Source organism: Centroberyx affinis, unplaced genomic scaffold, assembly GCF_046629955.1.
Source record: "Centroberyx affinis isolate AG114_WGS23_722 - 3 ecotype Tasmania unplaced genomic scaffold, CSIRO-AGI_Caff_v1 ptg000012l_1, whole genome shotgun sequence".
In the NCBI taxonomy this organism is placed as follows: Eukaryota; Metazoa; Chordata; class Actinopteri; order Beryciformes; family Berycidae; genus Centroberyx; species Centroberyx affinis.
The window spans coordinates 138,749-163,585 of record NW_027278728.1 but is presented as its reverse complement, the minus strand read 5'-3'; the positions used below and the strand labels follow the sequence as shown (position 1 = coordinate 163,585).

Here is a 24,837-nt window from a genome sequence, read left to right as displayed (position 1 = left end):
GACAAACCAAACTTCAGTAAACAGCCGTCAGATTCTGTTCCCAGCTCCTTCCTCTTCTCCTTCATCATCATCATCGTCATCATCATCACACTGCACCGATTCACAGCAGCGTCAAGTTCCACGGGGTTAGTCACAACTATTCCAGAAATTAATCCTTCAAAATAAAAATGTAAAATGTTCACTTTTGTGGGCAAAACAAAACACGTAGTTATGTTTTGAGGTGTACAGAATACGTCTATACGTGTAGAAAAAAGTCTATTTTGTGCTGATGTTAAATGTCTTTCTTCAATTTGACCATTTTCATGTAAAAAAAAAATCCAAGTAGTCAGTTGTTGTCACAATTCTCTTCTTGTTCAGATGGAAAAGCCTCTGAAACAGAATTTAGACCATGAGACTGAAACTTGCCACTGAAACCAGGATGATACTAATACAAACACCAGATATTAGTCTAACCCTGAATTCATTAAAGCTTTAGATTTGCCAAAGCTCCTGCTTACTTACAAACCTGCTGATATCCAATAAATATCTGACTGATGACTGACAATATCTGATTATTTGGACAGTTGGAGTTGCAGGTCAGCAGACTGTGAGCTTTGTGGGAACACCGGTCCTGATGCTGTCTGCTCCCAAATAATGTTCTGGCAATTGTTGCTTAGTCTTTGCCCTCCATTATAGTAATGAGTGCCACACCTTGACGTTCCCAATTGACGCCCGTGTATATATACTGTGTATATAGGGCTGGAATATGAGGTATGCCGTGAAAACTTTGTATTTTTCACAGCTTCCTCGTAAACATATTCTTTACTTTCACTTTGGTACACTGCAATCCTCAAAAAACATCGAGACGTTTTCAATTAGGCGCAACAGGGGTTTTATTTTGAAGGCCATGACCGGAAATTCTACGTTTAATTCTCGCTGACTTGACCCTGGTTCTGTTTTCTCGGCTCAAATACAGCATGTAACCCATCCAACCCCACCCAGTTAGACCCCAGTATGTAGCCTGGTGGGACTGGGCTCATCCTGGAAAACCAGTGAGTATACAGAAGGGACAGTGGGAGCGCTGGGAGAGCTGGTGGACCAGGCTGCAGACCGGGACAAGGTAGGATATATTTAGCTTGTACATCAAGGTGTAAATGCTGCCAGTAAACGTCTAAACGAGCACCGACGACAGGAGGGCTGATTTAGTCTGTTTTACACGACAGACTGACCTACAAACCGCGGTGCATCAGTCCGTTAACGGCTGATGCAGGGATTTGTAGACAGACGTCAGCCCAGATACGTGCCGTTCTCCTACGTCGGTCACGCCAAACTCCATTCAAAAATACGGAAAGGTAATGTTTCTGTTCGTATTGACAAAGATACAGACCTTGTAGAAGTGACTTAAGATGCTCCCCAATCGTTAGGAGTCACTTATCAATTCGGCATGCATCTGATCCACCAAGCAGCACTTAATTTCAATAAAATCTAAACTTTTTGAACTGGGTCGCGCTGCTCTCAGCCGCTCATCACAGTGTGTTTTGGTGGAAGAAGACCGGCGGAATTAACAGGCGAAGCTAATATAGAAGTTGAAATCTTATTAGAATACGTGCTGCTTGGTGTGTTTGATTTATGCCGAATTGAAGAGTGGGTTATGATAATTCACAATAGGTCTTCCTCCATGTTCTACCCTGTATGAACCTTTACTAATAAGCAAGGAAACTTTAAACTGTCAGATTTCTGAATGGAGTTCGGCGTGATGTTTTCTCCACGTCCAGAAATCTGCACGTATCTGTGGCAGACAGACAGGAGCTGCAGTGACGGTTTGGGGGCGTTTTAGTGGATTATTTTCCGTCAAACTGTCGCTGATGTTGTAATTCCTATAACAGAAACTGGTATTAGATTTTGCGGTGGCAGAGTGATGATGGTGCGTTTGTTTTCCGTCATGGAGCAGGGTGTGTTTATTCCGCCGGGGCGGGTCTGTGGGTGGCGCTGTCCAGCAGCGTGGTGCTGAAACTGTCCACACATCAACACACACTGCAGACTGGACTGTAAATACCTCCTACTCTACTATACAATATAGTAGGAAACACTTTACTGTGCCTTTTACACTTAAATTCATAGTTAACATCATAAGAAGAAGAATCAAACTGATGATTGATAAATAATAACAGGGTCTGTTTAGGGAAAAAAGCATAAATCAATCCTTTTTTCTCAAAATAGAACTGTTTTTTGTTTCTGTTGGTGGTTATTTGCCGTATGATGATCCTCTACTTTGTTATCTATTGCATCTATCTTGATATTATTCTATTTTTCACTTATATATTTATTTTCTTGGTATATTGTCACATCATACACATTTGTATTCATTTGTTCTTTGTCTGCTAGTATTTTTCTCTCCTTCATAATGCGGTAGCCTAGTTCATTTTTTTTTATACTTTTCATTCTTACATTCAACAAATTCCAGTGTCGAAATCATTGGTTGTGTTACATTGAAAACTATTTTGCTATATTATTGTTTATATGTAATTTTTCTATGCTGCTTCCTATTACTATTTTATATTCATACAATTCACAGTTTTATTTCCCAGCACATCACTGGTTGGGGCAGTGTGGATGGGTTTCATCTGCATCTATCCTGTTGAACTCGAAATTTGATTTGCTCTTCTACATGTCTTTTAACTGGTCCAGTCCAGACTGGTTAGTAGGCCTGGACTGATATTCAATAATACTGAATATAGTTAGTGAATATCACAATATTTTCCACGAGATTGAATATCACATTTATAGACTATTAATAATAATATTATTATTACTATTATTCAAAGTCTAGAAATTTGAATAAAGAATAAATAAAATAATATACCAAAAAAATATTTGGACAGACAGAATCATTTTTTTTAATACAATGGAGTTCTATGGCTGCTGGGACATGGCTTCATGGGCTACATGGACGAGACTTGTTGGCAAAACAAAATCATTGCTGATTTTGTTATTTTCATACGATTTGTTGACGGTAAGAAATGCATTAATAAACACCAGCCTTATCCTTTAAAGGGGCAAAAAGTAAGACATCTAAAGGTAAAAAACATGCTACTGAAATTGACATCTGCTATTGGCTGGTCTTTGGTGCCAGGTGGTGAACAGCAGATGGCTGATGTTGAGTAGTTACTCTTTAAACTCCAGGTTTGATAGAAACAGTACCAGTAGGAATCGTCTCTTCCTGTCTTCATGTCACTCAGTGAAGCTCTGACCTGTTTCCTCTGTTCCAGGCTGAGGAGCCGCCATGAGGGAGAAAACTCCTCCTCCTCCTCCTCTTCCTCTTCCTCTTCCTCTTCCTCTGCTCTGTCTGCTCCTGCAGGCTGTGGAAGGTCAGACTCTCTTCTATTCCAAATGCACATAAACGTCATTCCGGTTTCACCTGTGAGATGCTGGCATGCCTGTGTGTGTATGTGTTGTGAAACAGAGTGATATTCTTGGTCTGGCAAAATATTGCGATATATGATAGTATCGCACGCGAGGGGGGTTGGGGGGTTGGGGGGTTGGGGTGGGGGGTGGGTAGTCGATATCGCTGGAAATATCCCAATAATCACGATATGCGATCATATCAAATATCGGCCCAAGCTCAGTGTGATGTTAAAGTAATAATCACCAACATTTTCATATAAATACATATCTGTCTGCCTGCTCTAACCCAACAGTGATCCAGCCTATATCCAGTTGATAAATCTTCTCCACTGTCTGTTCTAATCAGCCGGTGTCTGGCAGCTCTTTCCTGGGAAAAATCCTCTGCTGCACAGGAAGTGATGTGTTTTACGTTTCTCGGTTTGGAATAAACAGAAGAAGAAGAAGAACTGGGTAGTTAGCGTGAGGAGCGATAGCCACCATGGCTGAACAGACGAAGAAAAGAGAAACTCAAACTGCAGCAACAGCAAATCCAAGCTCCGCCCCCACACTGTTTGATTGACAGGTGATCTGTGGGAAGAGCAGAGCAGAAACACCACAGTGATGAGGGACAAAGATGGAGACTACATAGAAACAAAACATGAATCTCTCAGATTGCCACTCGATGCTGTTTTCACAGGCAGGACAGAATAGAGTTTTTTTAATAGAAAGATAAACACAGTAGAAACAGCCGCGCTCGGCGTCAACATGACCCAGCAAGCAATTTTGCGTTTAAAAGATACACCTGATGTCCAGGCTAAAACACGGCGACATTTGGGCTGTCAGTGAAAGTTTAGTAGACGTCTAACCATAGCCCAGGTACAGCCTAACCATCAATTAGACGGCTATTGAACGACTACATATATACATCTGATAGACAACAAAATAATGGCTAAAGGATTCTTTTTACTTTTCTGATAATAAATGTCAATCCATCCAAACAAATTAAATATAAAGAATTTATTAAAAAAATAACAAACAGGAACATTTTAAACAACTGAACATATTAAAACATGATAAATAAATGAAAAAGATGAAAAAAATGAAAAAGGTAAACAATTACCCACCTATTTCCTTTTGTAAAATCCATAAAGCGAAGATGCTTTCAAAAATAATGAAATGAAAATTTTCTAAATATCAAAAATGTTACTATAAAGAGCAGTCTACTGACACACTAATGCAGCATCTAAAAAACATTTAAGACAAAATTTATATTAAAAAAATCTAGGGTGCCCAAGAGTTTTGCAGAGTACTGTGAAAGGTTTTAGTTTTTGTCATTTATGCGCACTAAAAAGACACTGTGACAGGACCAGGGTCATTACCATAAACTAAAGCTAAAGCTAAGATGAAAACTTAAAAAACATAAACTGTCATAAACTGAAATAAAAATACCAACTAGACTTTGTGAAAAACCTGAAACTGAACTAAAACTACTTATAAAACTAAAATAAAATATAAAAAATATACATGAAATGTTTTAGCTTTTGTCTCTTTGTTTATGTGTAAGGTAAAAAAGTGAATTAATTTTTACTGAATGCTAACGTCGCCACTAGAAGGCGCCGTCCTGCAGACTGACATGAGTCAGTAAGCACAAAAAAAGACAAGTGGCCCGAGGATAAACTGTATAAACTTTGGAATGATTATTCACAAGATCAGTCAAGTCGCTCTCAACTTTAAAGTTCCTTTTAAAAACATTCCTCTATAAACTCTGTAAACATCAACATCTCTGTAAACTCTCTATAAACTAAAATTGTATTTTATTTTTGCTTTCTTATTTAACTGTTCTTACAGTTCTCATTGCTTTTATTTATTTACTGTTGTTTTGTTTCCGCTGTGTCGTCTTGTTTGATTTTATGCCGGTCTGTAAACTCTCAGAAAAGTTATTATAATGTGTGTGTTGCAGCCGCAGTGGCGGCTCAGTGCTGGCAGGGGGCGACCTTCTCGGAGGCGGTGGTGTCTCCGGCGGTGCGGAGCGGCGGGATCCTGCGGGTGCCGGGCGTGGCGTCGCTGCCGCAGTGCGTGGCGGCGTGCTGCGACCTGCCGGGCTGCGACCTGGCCTGGCTGTTCGAGGGCCGCTGCTACGTCCTGAGCTGCCGGCAGAGGGAGGACTGCCGGCCCCGGGAGCGGCCCGGCGCCGACTCCTACCTGGCCTTCCTGCGGCGAGGGCCGGCCCAGACGCTGGTGCTGCAGTCTCTGGTGCGCGGCGAGCCGTACGGCGGCCGCCGCCGGCCCCCGGCCCGCTCCTCCGAGGCCCCCGGGGACCCGGAGGCGCTGAAGGACCTGGCCCTGCTGGACGGGGCCGACCCGGGCCTACTGGACCCGGAGTATTCGGAGGGAAGCCCGGAGGAGAGGGGCGGGGCCGGCGAGGGCAGAGGGGGAGGAGGAGGGGGAGGAGGGGGAGGAGGGGGCGAAGGCTCGGAGGCGGAGCCGTTTCCCGATTGGCTGGGCTTGGAGGGAAGAGACGGCTTCAACCAGTCGGAGAGGGAGGAGGGCGCGGAGGCGGGGCCGACGGAGAGCAGCCTCTCCTCCGGGGGAAACGGCAGCCGGGGAGACCAGCGGGGAGACCAGCGGGGAGACCAGCGGGGAGACCAGCAGAGAGACGGACGTCCAACTGAAGACCGTGCTGCTGCAGAGGAGACAGTGAGTGTCGGAGCTTGGGACAGGACTTTGTTTTCCTTCACTAACAGTAACAAAAACAGTGATATTCAAAAGCATGAATGCAATAAGTACAGTAACAAATGTTTTTGATTGATTGATCATTTTTATTTCGAACATGTAAAAAAATTATTTAAAAAAAACATAAAAACAAACAAGAATAACAATAACATGAAATAAACAATAAACCTATACAACAAACTCAGTAAACAAATTCTCATGAACTAATGATCTAATAAATGTAATCTAACAAACAATACAACAAATAACAAACTCAATAAACAAATTCTCATAAACAACACACATTAAATATTACATGTTCGAAAAGGAGTAGGAAGAAGTATACACGTATTTTTTTCCGACCCCTTTCTCAACTACTCATCCATAAACTCTTAAATACAATTTATAAACAGCTGTCCCAATTCTTAGTTCAACCCAAATATCCAACCGATGTCAATAAAATAAAACTAAACCTTTAACACGACCCTTCCTCATCCATACACCTCTTAAAAAAAATGTTTTTGTAAATCTTCTTGAAGTGATTTAAGTTTGTACTTTGTTTTAACTCCACATCCAAACCATTCCACAAATTCACGACGTGACGCCCATACAGCAACACCAGGGGTTTACATACAATATACCAATACAACAAGAAAATTATGCAATAAACATTATATTAAAATATTACAAATTTAGAGTTTGCAAAGCCTTTCTATAGCATGAGGTGGACAGTGTTCTGCTTCCTTTCTAACAGCAGGTTTCACTTTTATCTCATTTTGGAAGGAATCTCCTCAGTTTCATACAGCATATTGTTTTATTATAATGAGTCAACATGTAAGTAAAGCTGCTGAATATTAGTTAGTTAAACTAAAGTTTGAATGTGACAGGAATTCATTTTGTTAAACAGCCTGCAGACATCCTGTGTGTTTCCAGTGTTTCCAGTTTATATCTGCTGCTGCTACTCCCCAGAAGACATGATTAGTGTGTGTGTGTGTGTGTGTGTGTGTGTGTGTGTGTGTGTGTGTGTGTGTGTGTGTGTGTGTGTGATCTTGTGAAACGAATTTGATGACTCGGTCTTAAGAGACAATTACCTCAGCATCTCTCTCTGTCTCTCTCTCTCTCTCTCTCTCTCTGTGTGCCTCTCTCTCTCTCTTTCTCTCTCTCTCTCACACACACACACACACACACACACACACACACACTGTAATGGATGCAGTTCAGATCCAGGTGAATGGAATATTTAGAGAGAGATGAACAGAAAGCTGTTTCTCTCTGTCAGTAATTGAATCCTGTTGTGTTTCTCCAGACTGAACCGCAGACCAGCTCCGGCTCCGCGTCACTCACACCGTCGCCACGGAAACCCACGACTGACTCCACCCAACAAAACCATACAGGGACTTCACTTCCCACCCCTGCCACGCCCCGCCCCCCCGGCGCCACGGCCAGCACCAAGCTCCGCCCCCCCGGTGCCACGCCCACACAGCCAGGTCAGCTAAGAATATAATATAGTTAAATAACAGAACATTTTAAACTTTTTTTTTTCCAAATTCTTGAGCTAGCTTCCTTCCTTCCTTCCTTCCTTCCTTCCTTCCTTCCTTCCTTCCTTCCTTCCTTCCATCCATCATTTTCCACCTGCAGTCCGATCCCTGGTGGTGTCCTTGGGAGACCCTGTAGAGCTGACGTTGCCCATGGATACGGTTGAACTTGAAGCTTCAGTCCATCCTGAACCCCAAACTGGTACTGAACACACACACACACACACACACACACACACACACACACACACACACACACACACACACACACACACACACACACAAGGCCTGGTTCAAAAAGTATTTGCAGATTCTTAGCATTTGTTTTAATCTACTTGCAGCACCAAGTGGGCGGGGTTTACAGTGTAGGACAATACACAGATAAAGTTTTGACAAGTCAAGATGAAAGTCAAGTCTACAATTTTCTAGACTTTTCAATGACTGACAACTGAGCTGCCACTATCTGAATGCTCCTGATGCAGTAAACCCCACCCATCTGGTACTCCAAAGAGATTAAAACAAACTATTTTTTTTAAACAAGTGAATTAAAAGTGCTGCATGTTAGATGTGTAGTGAGAGCATCATCTCCAACATGCTCTCATTGGTTTACAGTCATTAGACCAAGGTAGCAATATTAATGTGACAATGAAATACTGATGTTAAAAATAATACACATTGCTGCTTTAAACAAACCATGAACCAACCAACACAGTTTTTACTAACTTACATGCTTTAACATTTTAGTTCACATTGGGGCCACGGACCCCCATTTGATGAGATTTTGTCTCTTGGACCCAAATCTGAGAATATTTTTATTGTTAGATATGATTTTGTCCAGAATTCCATGACTATCTGTATTATATAGAGAGACAACAGTGAAAATATGAAAATAGTCATTCTTCTACATTCTCTAATTGCGGTAACGTATTGTAAATTAAATAATGGTGATGTTTAACAATTCATCAATTTGCTGGGGACCCGCTGAAACACCCTCAAGGACCCCTGGTGGTCCCCGGACCCCACGTTGAGAACCACTGATCTAGTTGATCTTAAAACTGTACAGATAATGTACAAAGCACAAAATAATTTACTTCCTAACTGTATTCAGAGGTTGTTTGAAATTAGAGAGAGCCAGTATGAATTTATGGGAATAGGTATGTTTAAAAAAACAAGGGTAAGGACAAATATAAAAAATAGATGTATATCTGTCAAAGGAATTTGCAAATTAAAAAAAACTGTTTAAAAATAAGGTGGTAAATAAATATAAAACTGAGGTATGATCATTATTGTGTATGAAACGTTTGGAACTTTTTGTTTTTGTTTATGTTTTTGCTTTTGTTTTTGCTTCTGTTTTGTTTTGTCTTAAAATGTAATGTAAAAAGGGAAGGCATAATAAGCTAAAGCTTCAGCCTACACCTTTTCCGTCAATTTTTTTTTGTTTTCAATTTCATTTAATGCCTTATTGTTATTTATTTCTGTGTACATACATTTTGGAAAATTGTTAAAAAGGCCCGAAATGAATTACTACTACTACTACTAAACTCACCTTTTGTTCCAGACTCGTCCTACAGGTATGAATGGCACCTGGTTGATTCCACTGACGGCCACAGGGAGGCGATAGAGGGCGAACACAGCAAGTCAGTCAGACTCAGCAGGGTGAGATGGGACACTGGGATGTTTCTGGGACAGGGAACACGTTAATTTGGGTAGAAAAGCTCAAAGCAGTCCATCAGGGATTATTATTCCTTACAATATAATTAGTACTGAAACGATTAGCCAATTAATCGATTAGTCGTTTTTTGGTCATTTATCAAGTAAAAATACCAAACATTTGCTGGTTGCAGCTTCACAGATGTTAAGATTTTCTCTGTTTCGTCTCATTATTAAATTAATCATTTGTGTTTTTTGGCTGCTGGTCAGACTGAGGAAGAAATCTGAAGAATCACTTTGGACTCTGAACTGTGATGGACATTTGTCATTATTGTTGACATTTTATAGACTAAATGATTAATTGATGAATCCAAAAATAATCAATACATTAATCAACAATGAAAATATGAGTCTCCTGGTAAATTCAGCATAGAGATGATCCAGTAAGCAGCAGTTAATTTCAATAAAATCAGCCCAAACTGCATTTTGGTGGAAGATGATTGTAGGAATAAGAGGCGAACCAATTCTAAAACTTTTAATTTTTTTTAAAAGTGTGCTGCTTGGTGTATTTAGAGTATGCCGAATTGAAGAGTGTTGGCTAATGATTTTGTAGAATGTGTGGAGACATGTTCTAACAGTTATATAGTTTTGCTGATAAGCAAGGCACCATAGAATTGCCAGATTTTTGAATGGAGTTTGGTGTGAAGTTCTCTCTAACCTAGCATGAATGCTAGGGTTTTATCTGCATATTAAACAATTAGGTGGCCCACTTAAGTCTACTCTAAGACCATTTCAAGGCAAATATCTTGAGTATAGAAAGAAAAAAAGAGAAAAAAAAGAAAGAAGAGAGAATAAATAAATAAATAATGAAAATATTTGTTAGTTGCAGCCCTAAATATAATAACTATGATTTCACCAGTGAATTTAATAGTTTTTCTCTAGGTGAAACCATCTAAATGTGAGTTTGTGTCCCTCCAGCTGTCTGCAGGCCGTCACCTGGTGCTGCTGTCTGTGTCGGGACAAGGTTCATATGGAGAAGGAGCGGTCAACATCACAGTGAAGGAAGGTACGGTGAGCTTCAGCTGGACCCGAGCCTGGTCTGTTTCACCTGTTTGTCTTTTCTTTTTTTTCCCCCTTATTTTCTCATTTCTTTTGTTTTCTTTTTCTATTTTTCTTCTGTTTTTTTCCTTTCCTCATACTTTCTTCTCTTTTTCTTTTATCCTGATTTATTCTGTTCTGTTTCATTTTTTTCTGTTCCTTTCTTTTCTTGTGTTCTTTTTCTCTTCTTTCTTTTTTCTATTTTTCCTCTTTTCTCATTTCTTTTTGTCATTCTTTTGTGTTTCTATTTTGTTTTCTGCCTTCTAATCCTTTCTTTGCTTCTGTTCTGTTGCTTTTCTTTCCTTTACTCTCCTGTTTTCCTTTCCTTTCGCTTCCTTGTTTCCTCTTTCTTTTTTAATCTTCTCTCTCTCTCTCTCCTCTCCCCCAGCAGTGAGCTCGCTGCCCTCCTTGCCCCCCCGCCCCCCCCAGGCGGTGTTGTTTCCGGCGGTCCAGGTCGTGACCCCCCCGGGCCGCCAGGCGCTCATCAACGCCAGCCGTACGTATCGCAGCCGAGCCTCGACACCCAGAGGTGCACCAGGAATCTGTCTCAATACGGATCAGTAGAAGCTCTTTCTACTGTTGACCTCATTCTGAATGAGAGAGTCAGATGAAATACTAAAATGGTTAGGTTTTAGTTTATTTGTGCAAATGATAAAAAATGATAGAAAAAGAGAAAAGAAAAGAAATACTGTTTGGGTGACAGAAAAACCTCACAAAGCAACAAAACACATAAATTAAGTAAGAGTGTGGTACACAGAAGAAGCCGGGTTCTTCATGGGTTCTTTGTTGGGTTAGTGGGTCTATATAGAACCATAAAGACTCAAAGAAAACACAACTGGTAAATCAGAATAAAGACCCCAGTGTAAAAAGTTGTTTTAATACTGCTGGTTTTGGACATTTCCACATTGTAAAAGGGTTCTTGAAGTCACCAAGAAGGTTCTACTATAGAGAGCCTAAGTCTCTCCCCTTCCTCTGTCCCCCATGGGACCTTATTTCGGAAAAAATATGTCCGGTAGTCAATGGCGAGAGACAAATAATTGTTTGATCCCATTTGAATTGTGCCATGAATTACACATATGATGTTTTGTCAATTTAAAAGATAATTTTGCAAGTCAAGAAAGTGTCAGTTTGTGGTAAAACAGTAAAGTAACGTTTAGTTTAGTGTTTCAGGCTCAGTGAACTACATCTCTGTCTCACCGACACCAACATGGAAGGAAACATAGGAAACACACAGCATGGCGTTAACGTTAGCCCCCACTGTGCTAAAACTATCCTAAAGCTGTTTAAATCTGTTCTTACTGTCCACCTTCCAGGTTGTGTATAATACTCCTGCTGTCTGAGAGGGACTGAGCTTCAGGCTCTGGGCAGCTTGTGGAGAGAGAAAGTTATGATGTCACTTACACCACTTTTGGGTGTGTAGTCTTTCTAATTTCTTATACTTCAACAGTTTTACGACAAACTGCGACTTTCTTGACTTGCAAAATTATCTTTTAAATTGACAAAACATCATATGTGTAATTCATGGCACAATTCAAATGGGATCAAACAATTATTTGTCTCTCGCCATTGACTACCGGACATATTTTTCCAAAATAAGGTCCCATGGTGGTCCACCGGAAGAGGAGGGACTTACGCTCTCTATGGGACGAACCTACAGAACCGTTTTTGTGGAGTGTAAATCTGTGAAAAGTGTGACTGCACTGTGTTTCCCTGCAGAGAGCAGAGCTGCCGGGGCTTCAGTCGGCTGGGAGCAGCTGAGCGGACCGCCGCTGAACCTGAGAGACTCGACTGACCGCTGGATCCTGAACCTGACCGACCTGAGCACCGGAGAATACACCTTCAGGTACAGTACTCACCTGCTATGGCCTAGTTACATTACCCATTGTCAAGGGTGGAAGTAACTAATTACATTTACCCACGTTACTGTAATTGAGTAGCAGTATTGTACTTAACTACATTTTAAATCCCATCCATTACAGAGGCTCAATAGCTGACATTGACCAGCATTGATCGATATTGATATTATTGATATTATACTTTATGTATAATTCCTAACAAAAAAGGCAGCGTTAGCACATTAATAGCTAGCTAGAAGTCTGAGCCAGAGGTGAGAAAGCAAAATCTAAAAATTCCAAACCTTTTTAAAGCAGGTTTTTTCTTCAAGATCAGGATGAGTCAGGTGCTTCTGATTTAGTAAAGGCTCAAAAAGGGCACATGGGGTTTGGCTGGGCATTAAGAGCTTCCACAAACATTTGGGGCAGCTAGCCTGCGCTGGGTCAAACCCACATCCATGTGCCAATCCTGCTGGGTCCAGTGTGAGCTGCTTGACTGAACGACAGGATGTTTTTCCCGCCCGGGCCACACTGGGACAATGTGGGCGTGTTTGCTGGGTATTGTTGCTGTTTTGGCATTTTTAACCTTCAACATGAGGTCACCTGCCAACAAGTTTTTGACCCTCTGTCTGGGTATCTAGGTCTTCCCTTCTGTTTTCTGCCTCTGCCTGTCTTTCTGTCTTTTTATAGAGAGCTTTCACATGATGCAACACAAACTCCAGCGGACATATTGGAGGTCCTCAGCTGTTTGGAAACAATGGCTATATGAGCAGCTGATTGCGTTTGTTAATGTGCAACTCAACAGAATTGTACAGACGGTTAATTTCTGTCTGTTTCTGACTGAACTGATCATTTCATCACGGATCCATCTGATTGATTTAGTGTTTAGATCATGTCAGCTTGTTAGCTAGCTAACCATAGTATCTGGTCAGCTAACCATCACTGTCTTGTTGTTAACACATCTGATTAGCACACTAGCTAACGTAGCTAGTAGCAGCTAGCGTTAGCATGTTCACATTAACATCAGTGTGTTTGCTGGCTAGTTAGCTAGCTAACAGTTTGTTCAGGTTAACTGAGCTGACTCTTCTCAAGGTACAACTCTTCATGTTTTGGAGTAGAGACTAGGGCTAAAGACAAGACAGTTTACTGTGTCACAGTAACCTACATTTGGAAACAAATCCACCTTATCACACTATTCACTTTTACTGAGAACGTTACTGAATGGATCTACAGCCACACCACAACAAGCTGACTCAGCTGCTCTCTGCTTCTAGCTGCTTGCTACAGATTTACACTTTATTAACTAACACACAGTTCTACAGTGTTCCTCCAGTGGAGATTTGTGACAGAACTGCAGAGCCTCTATCCTGAGGCGGGTCAGGTCGTCCCAGGACAGACACTGTTCTAGTTACAGTGTAAGAAGTCAGTTCTGTCTGTTAGATTTTAACCAGCAGAGTCAAAGCAGTGTGACCGTCCTGTCAGAGGTTTCCTGTGTCTCATCACACTTGGATTACTGATCCTGGTCTGCAGTCTAGATCAGACCTGTTCCTGCTGGAAGACTTATAGCAGCATCAGTCCATTTGTATTTTACTTTTTTCTTCTTTAATTATTGTTCATGTTTCATACATTTATTACTTACATTTTTATTTATTTTGTAAAGCGCTTTGTAACTCTGTGGTGATAAATGCACTGTAAATAAAGGCTATATTATTATTATTATTATCTATCCAGACTTAACACTGACTGATTCTAATCTATTGTATTCTATTCTATTCAGACTAACAGTGATTGATTCTCTTCTCTTCTTTTCTACTCTACTCTGTTCTGTTCTACTCAGACTAACAGTGATTGATTCTCTTCTACTCTACTCTTCTCTACTCTACTCTGTTCTGTTCTACTCAGACTAACAGTGATTGATTCTCTTCTCTTCTTTTCTACTCTACTCTGTTCTGTTCTGCTCAGACTAACAGTGATTGATTCTCTTCTACTCTACTCTTCTCTACTCTGTTCTGTTCTACTCAGACTAACAGTGATTGATTCTCTTCTCTTCTTTTCTACTCTACTCTGTTCTGTTCTGCTCAGACTAACAGTGATTGATTCTCTTCTACTCTACTCTTCTCTACTCTGTTCTGTTCTACTCAGACTAACAGTGATTGATTCTCTTCTCTTCTTTTCTACTCTACTCTGTTCTGTTCTGCTCAGACTAACAGTGATTGATTCTCTTCTACTCTACTCTTCTCTACTCTACTCTGTTCTGTTCTACTCAGACTAACAGTGATTGATTCTCTTCTCTTCTACTCTGTTCTGTTCTGTTCTGTTCTGTTCTCAGACTGACAGTGAGTGCTGCTGGCCGGTCAGACTCCACCACAGCCACAGTGAAGGTCCTGCAGGCTGAGGTCAGCGCCCCCCCCTCCCCCCAGCAGAACCGGACCGTGACCTCTGACCCCGCCGTCACCCCTCCTCTCACCTCGACCCCCCCGCCCCCACCCCCCCCCTCTGCCACCACTGCTGCCAAGTCAGGTAAATACACACTAAAAATCTATATTTTATTTAATTATGTGTATGGAACCTGCTCTGGTCAAGATAAGAGAATATTATATTTAGATTACATTTCAGAAATTACATTACTTTCTTTCTGTCATTAGATTACTTGTTGATTACATTTAGATTACATTTCAGTGATTAGATCATCAGAGAAAAATAGAATAGAAAGAAGAATGGAGCAGATGTAGGGCATTAAACCAAACACAACCAACAACTCCAACACTAGAACATTAAAAGTAGAAATATATGAATGAAAAGTATTAAAATGTATAGATAACAGCAGTATTTATATATTTATATCTTTATTTATTCATCCAGTCAGTTGCTTTTTAGCCAACATAGCCTCTTGTGTTCTTATGTGTTGTATTTTGTAATGTATTTTGTCAACTTTGTGTCTTGGCTGCTATGATGAGTCAATTTCCCTTCTGGGATCAATAAAGTTTTCTATCTATCTATCTATCTATCTATCTATCTATCTATCTATCTATCTATCTAGAACATACTGCGACAAAGGCAAAATGATGAAAAATGTGAATTATATGCAATATATCTTACGTATATATGAAATAAATCTAACTTTCCTTTCCTTTCCTTTCCCTCCTCCCCCCCTCCTCCCCCCTCCATATCAGAGGTCGGGGGGGCAAACCGCGGTCCGGTGGCCGTGGTGGGTCCTGACAGGAAGTTGATTCTCCCGGTGAGCGGCGTGTCGCTCGACGGCAGCGGCAGCACCGACGACCGCGCCGTCGTCAGATACCGCTGGGACGCCGCCAGGTAGGAGGGGCGTCCCAAAACAAACAGCCCCTTCCCCCCCCCCTCCCTTATTAAGACAGGTGTATTTAATATCTACTCTGTAATAGTATTCACCTCTTCGGACTTTTGTAACGTATCATGGTAAAATGTATTTTGTATAGTATAGTACCCTCTTTCTTCAATCTAATATATAATTTTCTACTTTTTTCCTGTTATTTTTGATATATTACTTTGCACTCTATCTTATGGAAATGTATGCATTCTAGATCCTCTGTAGTATTAGAGATGAAATAGCCAGACTATGTATTTTGTACTCTAACATTAATTGTATCTCATTATCTTATGGAAATGGAAATGTTTTATTTATATCTAATTTTGTATGGTAGAATTATATTTGCTATTGCCTATTATTGTTGACTTTTCGAAGTGCATTTGCATTGGGGAATGTGAACCTGTTGGATTCTCCTCTAATCGGCACCTGATTTTTTAAAGACACACCTGATGGCAATCAAGCACAGAGCGAATCTGATGAAGCAACATGCGAAACGCGTTGTTCGCTCCTTTTTGTTTTTAATGTAATCTGTTAGTGTCAATCCTAGTATCCTGGTGTGCGCTGGAATATAGATTTTTTGGTTTACTGTAGAAAAGCTGTTGTCATCAGGGTTAGGGTCAGGTTAGGTAGCTAGACCAACCAGACTCCTCCGCACCAGAGGGAAGAGCCTCACTGTAGCTCTCTGCTTCTCTGTGATTTTTGCCGTCGTGTTTTTCCAGCGGTCCCCCGGGATTAAAGATGGAGGGCGCGGACCAGGCGGTAGCCACGGCGACAGGCCTTCGGGCGGGGCGCTACATCTTCAGGCTGACCGTCGCCGACCAAGAGGGAGCGACAGACAGCGCCTCGCTGACCGTCCGGGTCCAGGAGGGTGAGGGAGACTGTCTTGGTTTTGTGAAGTTAACCAGGCAGATCCGATAAGAGAAAATGTTCACTTCCAAAATTACATTGAATAACTCTACAACACAGAGGATCCATGTTTTGTTTTTTTGGGGGGATGGGGGGGTTGGGTGGGGTGCAACTGTTAAAGAACTATAAACAAAAGGACAATCCAGACACTCCAAATATAAAAATATAACCACGTTAAAAACCACTTCAAAAATGTTTTAAAACGTTTTTTAAAGCCCTGAAGAAGACCTACAGTGGTCGAAACATGTTGGCTTTTTTAATGATTTAGCCGCTACAATAAAGGCTTTTTAAATATTTTCTTCCTCGAGGTTATATTTTTATATTTGGAGTGCCTGGATTGTCCTTTTGTTTGTAACACTCTTTTTTTCCCCGTTTTCCAAGAGCTCCCGACACATTTTTGATCCCAGTTTGACAATATAGAGCAACCAGTCATTTCCTTTCTTCTGTTAAAGAACGATATTGGTTGGTGGAAGATGAACATTTAATTATTATCATATTTAATTATTTTCGATTAAAAACAAAAAACAAAACATCGCAGCACTTTACAGTGACTCTTGAACAGTTGAGGGTTTTCCTCCGTTTGGTCTTGAGCTGCTCTGACATCAGTGTAAATCTTCAGTCCCACTCGGCTGTGGTCTCAGTCTGTGGTCTGGTCTCCTGTCCTGCAGCCAGAAGTCTTCCTCCGGTCGCTCACGCCAGCGGCAGCCACAGCCTCACGCTGCCCAACAACTCCCTGGTCCTCCGCGGCTCGGTGACTGACGGCGACCGGGCCGAGGTTCACTACACCTGGGTCCGAGACAGCCAGAGCCCCGCTGCCGGGGTCAGTCCAGACCTCCTGTTAGATCAGATTAGGTTAGATTAGACTAGATTATATTAGATAAAATCAGATCAGATCAGATCAGACTGGACTAGACTAGACTAGACTAGACTAGACTAGATTAGATTAGATTACATCAGACTAGACTAGACTAGACTAGACCAAATTAAATTAGATTAGACTAGAGTAGATTAGATTAGATTAGATCAAACTAGATTAGATCAGATCAGACTAGACTAGACTAGACTAGACTAGACTAGACTAGACTAGATTAGATTAGATTAGATTAGATTAGATTACATCAGACTAGACTAGACTAGACTAGACCAAATTAAATTAGATTAGACTAGAGTAGATTAGATTAGATTAGATCAAACTAGATCAGATCAGATCAGACTAGACTAGACTAGGTGAGGTTACATTTGATTTGATTAGGTTAGATTACATTTGATTTGATTTGATCAGATTCAATTTGATCAGATTAGATTACATTGTATTAGATTAGATTACATTAGATTAGATTGGATTAGACAAAATTAGATTGGATTCGATTTGGTTATATTGATTAGATTCAATTTGTTTAGATTACATTAGATTAGATTGGATTAGATTAAATTAGATTACATTACATTACATTAGATTAGATCAGATCGTTTTAGATTACATTACATTACATTACATTACATTACATTAGATTAGGTTAGTTTAGATTAGATCATATCATATTAGATTAGATTAGATTGGATTAAATTAGATTCTGTACAGTAAAATATATACATATATACATATATTTGCAGCATACAGAATATACAGTTGAACATACTGAGACAAAGAGAATGTGATAGAGACATGTGCAGATAGATTCATGAAGACGTTTTTTATTTAATCTTTAATCCTTACTGCTCACAAAATCTTGTTCCCTCAGAATTAAATTGAGAATATTTTTACTCCCCAAACAATACAGTTCTACAATGCACATCTGCATGGTGATAATAAACACTGTTTCCAGGATGTGCTGTATGGCTCAGAGACCCAGGCCTCCCTGTACCTGGCTAACCTGGTGGAGGGAACCTACCTGTTCCAGCTGAGGGTGACGGACGCCCAGGGGCGCAGCAGCTCCGCCACCGCCACCGTGGAGGTCCGGCCAGGTAGGATGGGCAACAGACACTGTGGGCGGAGGGAATCCTTTAGCTTCTTTCAAATATAAACCCGTCTGGATGGAGCAGAAAGGCTGAAAGAGACTCATCAGACCAGATTAGTCCTTACAGCAGGTCATGAGTCTCTATGTATCGGCCTCAGATTCAAACAGCGGCTCTGCTATAAATACCAGCTTTGTGGAGCTCCGTACAGGTTTTATTGAGACTGTGTCACTGAACCGTAAGCCTTTCCCTGTAACACCGTGTCCACAGTATAAATTTATGTTGCACAATGCGCACATGCACAGCGCCACACGACACTACAGTGGAGGGTTTCCTATCCACAGCTCTGCTCATGACAGCCAGGGGAACAAATGAAACATCACACTTCAAGTTGCTAACAATATTGAATTGCAACAATGGACTTTGTAATTTAATATACATTATTAAACTGCACTAGATTACAAGATTGTGGTGTGTATTTTCTGTCTTTAATGCAAAATAAACTATCTGATGTTACACTGCAGGGTGCTAGAACATTAACGTTATCTCATTAAGGAGGACCCTTGCTTTAAATATTTTTATGTAAATATTACAATGCTAATGCATGAGAGTTTCAGTTAAATACACACAGACACACACATGCACACACGTTTCAGTTCAATAAAGCAATATTTTTCTTCAAAGCAAAATACTTATTTGTTTGTTTTTTCGATGGGCCGTAGTACGTTTAATTAAAAGGGGGAAAAATGAATACCGTGAAATACCGTATACCGCGGTATTTTGGTAGATATCGTACCGTACTGTGAACTTTCATACCGTAACCTCCCTAGTTTTGTTGTTTAGTAAGTATCCTGTGGTGCCCCTGCAGAGCCGGGCGGGGGGGAGGAGGTGGAGCTGGAGATGCTGGTGTCGGTGTCCCAGGTCAGTCTGGCTCAGAGAGACACGGTGGTCCGACAGCTGGCCGCCCTGCTGCACGTCCTGGACAACGACATCCAGCTCCGAGCGCTGCAGGGACACTCCCACCTCAGGTACAACTACTGACCGACTGACTGACCGACTGACTGACTGACCGACTGACTGACTGACTGACTGACTGACTGACTGACTGACTGACTGACTGACTGACTGTCTGGTTTACTGACAGTGTTATTTGACAGATTATCAGGTTGTGCAGTGGATGAGTAAATGTGCATCGCTGGCTGTTCACATTATCATGGTATACAGACAGAACATATAAACAGAAATGTATCCGGAAATGCAAACATGCATTATAAGATATTCACATTATGAATTTACAGATAGAGTCATTGACAATGATAGACATTTAACCAAGATATTATTTATTATCACAAGCAAGAAGGCAATAACAAGAAATTGGTATAAGACTGAACCTCCTACTATAGAACAATGGTTAGAAATTATCTCTTATATTTTCTAACCATTGTTCTATAGTTTATACTATGGAGATTTATACTATGGAGAAAATGACCTATCGGCTTAGAGTGAGAGAAAATGTTTTTGTTAGTAAATGGAAGAAATGGATGATTTATGACTCAGTGGAAACTGCTTATGGACTAACTGATATATACATTTCAAGATACTGGATTTGTATACGCCCTTCTTTGATAATGGACACTTGTAAACCATGGCTGTTTTGGTTTTGTTTATTTTGTTTGCTTCTGTTTCCTTTTTCTATCTTTCTGGTTGTAAAAAAAAGTCAGCAGTCAACATGCACAATATTTTGGGTTCTATGCAGAAACAAAAACTCAATAAATATCAAAGTTTAAAAAAAAAAGAATTTACAGATAGAGGCTGCACATGTACAGAAATATGTCCAGAATCTGCACATATGTATCGCTTGCTGCTCACATTCATGTGGTGGAAGAACATATGAACAGAAATGTATCCAGACATCCAAACATGCATTATAAGCTACTGACATTATTGGTTACAGATAGAGGTGACATATTATTCAAGACATGCAAATGTGCATCGTCAGTTGTTCTCATTGTCAGCTCATATTTTCAGATAGAAGCAGCGTACATAGAGACGGTGAGGACATTTTGCTGGTTTAAGGAGCTATGTTAGGGTTAGGACTTGGGTTTAGGGTTAAGATTAGAATTCAGACTAGGTTTAGGTTAACGCAACAGTAAGGTTAAGCATGTAGTGGTGAGCTAGGGTTAGGAGTTGAAGAATGAAGGTAGTCAGTGAAGTATAGTAATACAAACGTGTGTGTGTGTGTGTGTGTGTGTGTGCAGCACGGTGTTGCGGTTCTCGGTGCGCGGGCCTGACGGGCCGCTCTCTGGATCCAGGCTGGTCAGGCTTCTGAGGAACCAGCTGCTCAGAGAGAAGACCGACTACCTGCTGTTCAGAGTGCTGAGGGTCGACACCGTCTGTGAGTAACACCAAGCCACCGAGACGAGACAAAGAGAAAACTGAGGCCAGTTCAAGGCCAAAATAGGCAAACAGTGTCCATGTCTTTCCAAATGTAAAAATAATGAAGCTTCTTAAGGATGAAGAGTGTTGCAGTACAGATAGAGTTTAGTACAGTTAAGTACAGACAGATCATCTGTACTAAACCCTTCAACATCCAACTAATCAGTGTATAGAAGTTTGACAACCATTACACTATATACGGGTGCAGTCCATTAACTTGTGCGTAGTGCTGGTGACAAGAGAAAACAAAGGTGGACCAGGTGGAGAGAAACATATCTTTGAAAAGGATCAGACAAAGTTAGCAGGTGGGAAACACTCAGTCAGTCAACATCCAGCAGACCAAGACAAGTTAAAACTGTTTTTGACTTTTAGCAGGAACATTTCTGTGTGGATCCACAGTCATGACCTGTATCTTTCTCAGATTGTTGTAATACAGTTTTCAGCTGTTATTATTGAACAGCCAGCAGGATACGCTAATTGTCCAATGAGTCCTCCAAGACGATGTTAGGAGACAATTAGGAGACAATGGTTTCTAGGAGACAATTAGGAGATAGTGGTTTCTAGGAGACAATTAGGAGATAGTGGTTTCTAGGAGACAATTAGGAGATAGTGGTTTCTAGGAGACAATTAGGAGACAGTGGTTTCTAGGAGACAATTAGGAGACAATGGTTTCTAGGAGACAATTAGGAGATAGTGGTTTCTAGGAGACAATTAGGAGATAGTGGTTTCTAGGAGACAATTAGGAGACAGTGGTTGCTAGGAGATTTTTGACACAACTGCAAACCCTGTTAGTCCATCACATGATGTTTTCGTCCTGTATGTCTTCAGTGTGTTTGCTCCGCTGTTCGGGGCGTGGCCAGTGTGATCCAATCACCAAGGAGTGTGTCTGCGACCCCTTCTGGACGGAGAACCTGATTCGCCGTTTCCTTGGCGACGGAGAGAGCAACTGTGGTAAAGTGTTTTTTCCTTTTTACAGCTTAAATGGATTCATTGATGTTTTGAGAGGAATCCTGTGGAAAACGCAAACTGATAATTCCCAAGTCTTCAAATACCACATATTGTAATATTTGTGATTTTACATTTTGCATAATTTGGCTTTCTCCCTCATAACCCCCTCCTTGTATCTCTCTGGAATAAAAATGTTTTTTAGAATATCCTTCCATCCCCAAACAGGTTGAACTCGTTCAGTCAATATTTCAAACAGCACAGATGATTCTCTCCTCAAAAACAAGTTCTAGAGATGACTCGTTACTTTAACAGTGACCCATAATGTTTCTCTACTTTTACATATAGTAAGCAGTGATTTTGAGACAGTTGGCGTAAGTTTTATCAGATGATGCTGCTCTCCTCCTCCTCCTCCTCCTCCTCCTCCTCCTCAGAGTGGAGGGTGCTGTACGTCATCCTGTCCAGCTTCATGCTCATCGTCTTCATCCTGTCTGTCAGCTGGACGCTCATCTGTTGCTGCAAGAGGTGAACGCTCATTTACTGCTGCTAAACTGATCCCAGACAAGCAGGACTTTTCATAAATTACTAGTGTTGTAACTGTACTGATAAACAAGCAGGACTTTTCTTACATTTACTGCTGCTAAACAGTCATCCAGTAAACAGGATGAGGAATTTTTGATATTTTGTTTTCTTGCGTTATGTTTCAATGAGTGTGTTTACATGTACAGAGCTGACAGTTCATATTTCATTTAAAGAAAGTTATTTACAGTGGATATATTTTCTTTTCTGTCTTTTTTGGGCCAGATGTGTGAAGTTGGTAAAGACATATCTAATCAGATTTACTGCTGTTATCAAAGTAAAAGCTGGTTACTGTTACATGTGTGTAACTCAAAAACAAAATACTTGGCTATCCCAAATAACAGCAGAGTGTTAATGTGCACGTGAACGCTGTGTTGCCTGTTCAGGAGGAGACGGACCAAGGTGAGGAAGAAAACCAAATACACCATCCTGGACAACATGGATGACCAGGAGCGAGTGGAGCTCAGGCCCAAATACAGTGAGTCACATGAGCCAAAACTCTGGACTGTGCTTGAAAGTTAAATTTGATTAGATGCAACTTTTTTGGTCTCTGTGGGGAAAAGTGGGTCGTGTAGAATACACAGAGAAACAGAATATAAATAAATAAGAATAGAGCAAACAGAGTCGTATCAAATAACACAACCAACACACTAGAATTAAATAGTATAAATATATAATAATAAGAATAAACTTTATTTATATAGCACTTTTTAAAACCGAGTTACAAAGTGCTTTACAACAAGACAAATAGAGTTCAAAAAGTGAATAAAACATCATGTAAGATAAAGAACACCATCTGAAAGAAGGAATACAATGAAATGAAAAATAATAAAAATAAATAAAATTAATTAAAATAAGTTCAAATAAACACTTAGAGAAGGCCTTTACATAAAAGTAGGTTTTAAGAAGTGACTTAATTTCCCCAAGGGGATCAATAAAGTACTATCTTATCTTATCTTATCTTAAAAATTGATACCGAATGAACGAAGAGCAGGACAATGTGTGACCTCCAGCCAGTCTGCAGGATGTGCAGATGAACAGTTTCCTCTCTGCAGGTATCAAACACCGCAGCACGGAGCACAACTCCAGCCTGATGATGTCCGAGTCGGAGCTGGACAGCGACCAGGACACCATCTTCAGCCGGGACCGGCCCGTCCGCAGCCGGAACCGGGCCAACGCCCAGGCCGCCCGCAACGGAAACGCCTTCGGGTGACAGGGAGGAGGGAGGAGGGAGGAGGGTGGGAAGGACTGTGGAGAGACCAGCTGCAGGGAGTTAAAGCTGCACTAGGCAACTTTGCACTTTGGCGGGTCCTAGTGGCAGCGAGAGATAACTGAACTTTTGAAAGTTTGAAGTACTTCATTACCCAGAAATCCTGTGTGGTGAGGTCAGTAAACTAAATGTCTTCTTGGAGGACGGAGCGCTCGCTCACTGCTTTTCAGGAGACACTTTGGGATTTCTCTCCTCAGTTTGGATCGGTCTCTTCCTGTGTGGAGAAGATTTCCCACCAGTGAGCAAAATGGCAGCAGAATTTAATTTGGACAAACAGGGAGAATCTGCAGCGGCTCAGTCAGTGGGGATGGGACGCTCTCTGTGATTCAGGCTGACAAGATGTAGTTTTACCAATCTGGGAACCCATCGTCTATTGGTCTGACGACAATTAGACTCTGGGGGCGACGGCCAATGTTTCAGGGTTTCCGGTGTAGCCAGCGGACATCCGGGCCAAGACTTCGAGAGTCCAGCCAAGAGTCCGATTAGCAACTTGAGACGCGAGAATGGAGTCGGAGTTGAGAGACGACGTCTCATATGCAGATATCTGTTTATAGAGATTAGCCCAAATGTTGTCCGGACCTAAAACACCTACAAAAAGTATCGATGTTTGTGTTTTGTGTGGAGAAACGTTCGACTCTCGTGTCTCAAGTTGCTAATCGGACTGTAAACAATGACCGGAGCACGGAAGAGGAAGTCTTGGCCCGGATGTCCGCTGGCTGCACCGGAAACCCCCAAATATTGGCCGTCGCCCCCAGAGTCTAATCGTCGTCAGACCGATAGACGATGGGTTCAGAGATTGTAGTTTTACATGCAAGTCTTGCCTGGTGCCGTTTTAACCAGCAGAGTGAAACCAAGAAAAACAGATTTGAAGGATTTTTTTTTGCTGCCCAGCCGCATGAAGAAGATCTTTGAAAATAAAATGTGATTTGACTTGAAGAGTTTCTTCTTCTTCTACTTCCTCTCATCCTCCTCTGAACGCTGCCTGACAAACACGACCGAACGGGTGTGCAGATACACAGAGAAGACTGCTGGCAGGATGAAGACAGACTTTGGCCTCCAATATGGATCTGATCAGAGAGACTGATGAATGTAAATAAAATACTCTTGTACGAACCGCTCAGATTTATCAAGATTTATCGCAGCAGGAGTTTTGAAACATGCTTCACTTTCAGAGCTGTCATCAGGAAAAAGCAGAAAGGTTTCAGCCTA

The 24,837-nt window shown here is 41.1% G+C and overlaps 1 protein-coding gene across 1 annotated transcript; it reads left to right on the top strand.

The window, feature by feature from the left end:
• The first annotated feature begins 3,262 nt into the window (after nt 1-3,262).
• Nucleotides 3,263-23,571, top strand: kiaa0319 (KIAA0319 ortholog). Its single transcript, XM_071534863.1, has 18 exons — nt 3,263-3,347; nt 5,324-6,060; nt 7,382-7,562; nt 7,714-7,812; nt 10,249-10,326; nt 10,747-10,887; nt 12,075-12,201; nt 14,520-14,710; nt 15,364-15,505; nt 16,256-16,404; nt 17,111-17,262; nt 18,269-18,407; nt 19,267-19,426; nt 20,657-20,793; nt 21,663-21,785; nt 22,214-22,304; nt 22,745-22,836; nt 23,414-23,571. Exons 1-18 carry the CDS (start codon nt 3,263-3,265, stop codon nt 23,569-23,571), a joined length of 2,982 nt encoding a protein of 993 aa, XP_071390964.1.
• The last annotated feature ends 1,266 nt before the right edge of the window (nt 23,572-24,837 follow it).

Bases quoted from the DNA above. Each gene is read 5' to 3' on its own strand.
- kiaa0319 (XM_071534863.1), top strand. From the start codon at position 3,263: ATGAGGGAGAAAACTCCTCCTCCTCCTCCTCTTCCTCTTCCTCTTCCT. The intron at 7,813-10,248 runs GTACTGAACACA...AGCTGTCTGCAG, and splicing joins CCATCCTGAACCCCAAACTG to GCCGTCACCTGGTGCTGCTG. The intron at 22,837-23,413 runs GTGAGTCACATG...TCCTCTCTGCAG, and splicing joins GGAGCTCAGGCCCAAATACA to GTATCAAACACCGCAGCACG.